Source organism: Phodopus roborovskii, unplaced genomic scaffold (genome assembly GCF_943737965.1).
Source record: "Phodopus roborovskii unplaced genomic scaffold, PHOROB, whole genome shotgun sequence".
Taxonomy (NCBI): Eukaryota; Metazoa; Chordata; class Mammalia; order Rodentia; family Cricetidae; genus Phodopus; species Phodopus roborovskii.
In genome coordinates, this window is record NW_026125281.1 from 33091723 (window position 1) to 33093494 (window position 1772).

Below are 1772 nucleotides of genomic sequence, written 5' to 3' on the forward strand. Positions count from 1 at the left end.
GCCAATGGGAGCTTAAGAAATGGCTCAGTGGTTAAGAGTACTTGCTGCTTTCCAGAGGTTCACATTCTAGCACTATTGTTGAACAGCTCACAACCACCACAGTTTCTGCCCAACTGGATTTGAAGCCCTCTTCTGGCCTCAGTAGTTACTTGCACATATGTGGTGTGTGTGTGTGTGTGTGTGTGTGTGTGTGTGTGTGTGTGTGCATGCGCATGTGTGTGTGCATGTTAATAAAATAAAAATAAAGTGGACTACAGATATCACCCAGTGGCTATACCAGTGCCTCCTCTAGAGGACTTGTCTTTAATTCCCATCACCTACTTGGTAGGTACCAATCATCTGTAGCTTTGGTTCCAGTGGAGATGACACACTCTTCTGGCCTGTATGTGTACTAGACATGTATGTGAACACTTACATACATGTGAACAAAACACCCAAACATATAAAATGAGCTAGAATTCTATTAAAATTAACTTCAGTGTCTAATTTCAAGAAATTAAATTTAAAGCAAGACAGATGAAAAGAAGAAATAGCAGGCATTTTGACTCAACAGCAAGCCCAAATTTTGACTCATCCAAGCCCAAAATTTACCACACATCACAGAAGAGAGGCTGTCCTACCAATAACTTTCTTCAGTGCCTCCTTCATATCCCTGTTCCTCAAACTATAGATAAAGGGATTCATCATTGGAGGGACTATGGAATACATCACTGAAGCTACTGCAATCTCCCTGGAAGAATCAATTACCTCTGAGGTAATGTATACACCAAAACCAGTCCCATAGAACAAGGAAACAACTGACAAATGAGACCCACAAGTGGAAAAGGCTTTGTACCTTCCTTGTGATGATGGCATTTTCAATACTGTAGACACAATGTGAATATAAGAGAAAATTATTCCGAATAGAGGAATGCCAGCCAAAGCAGAAGCTGTGACAAATATCAGGATGTTGTTAATGAGGCTGTCTGAACAGGCTAACTTGATGACTTGTGCAATTTCACAGAAGAAGTGGAGGATTTCCCTGTCAGTGCAGAAGGACAAGTGCAGCACCATCAGACTATGCAACAGACCATTCATAATGCTAATTAACAGAGAGATAAGAACCAGTGTAACACAGAAGCAGGGGCTCATGAATACTGTGTATCTTAGAGGGTAACAAATGGCTACATAGCGGTCATAGGCCATTACTCCAAGGAGAAAACACTCAAAGATGGTACAGACTGCAACAAGGCATCCCTGGCTGATGCAGCCTGCATAAGTGATCCTCTGATCCTGTGTTTGTATGTTCACCAGCATCTTTGGAACTGTGATGCTGACTAAATACATGTCATTAAAAGACAGATGACATAGAAAAAAGTACATGGGGGTGTGCAGATGGGAGTCACAGTTGATAGTCAGCATTATAAGAACATTACCAAAGATTGTGGTCAGGTACATGCAGAGGAAAAGGACAAAGATGAAGGGCTGCAGCTCTGTATCATCTGTCAGTCCACGTAGAAAAAAATCAGAAGTGACTGATTTGTTTTCATCATCCATGTTATATGTGAATCTTATGGAGAAAGAATGGTAAGAAGTTATTGAAACACATGAACTAAAAGCAGCATGATAAAATGAGATTTATTAGAAAACCACCTTATATGTGCCTTGGTCTTTCCAATTTAGCCTTCAGGAACAGAATGTGAGGACATTAGTTTGAATGCAACAGCGCACAATTTTTCCTACTTAGTTATGGCTTTTTAGTAATTAATATCCATACAAAATGTCCTATCCAA

At 40.2% G+C, this 1772-nt stretch overlaps 1 protein-coding gene across 1 annotated transcript; it reads right to left on the bottom strand.

The window, feature by feature from the left end:
* Positions 1-597: 597 nt before the first annotated feature.
* On the bottom strand, positions 598-1554 carry LOC127233493 (olfactory receptor 7G1). Its single transcript, XM_051199992.1, has one exon. It carries the CDS (start codon positions 1534-1536, stop codon positions 598-600), a length of 939 nt encoding a protein of 312 aa, XP_051055949.1. The 5' UTR covers positions 1537-1554.
* Between the last annotated feature and the right edge of the window lie 218 nt (positions 1555-1772).

Coding starts and splice junctions, on each gene's coding strand:
- LOC127233493 (XM_051199992.1), bottom strand. CDS start 1,536: ATGGATGATGAAAACAAATCAGTCACTTCTGATTTTTTTCTACGTGGA.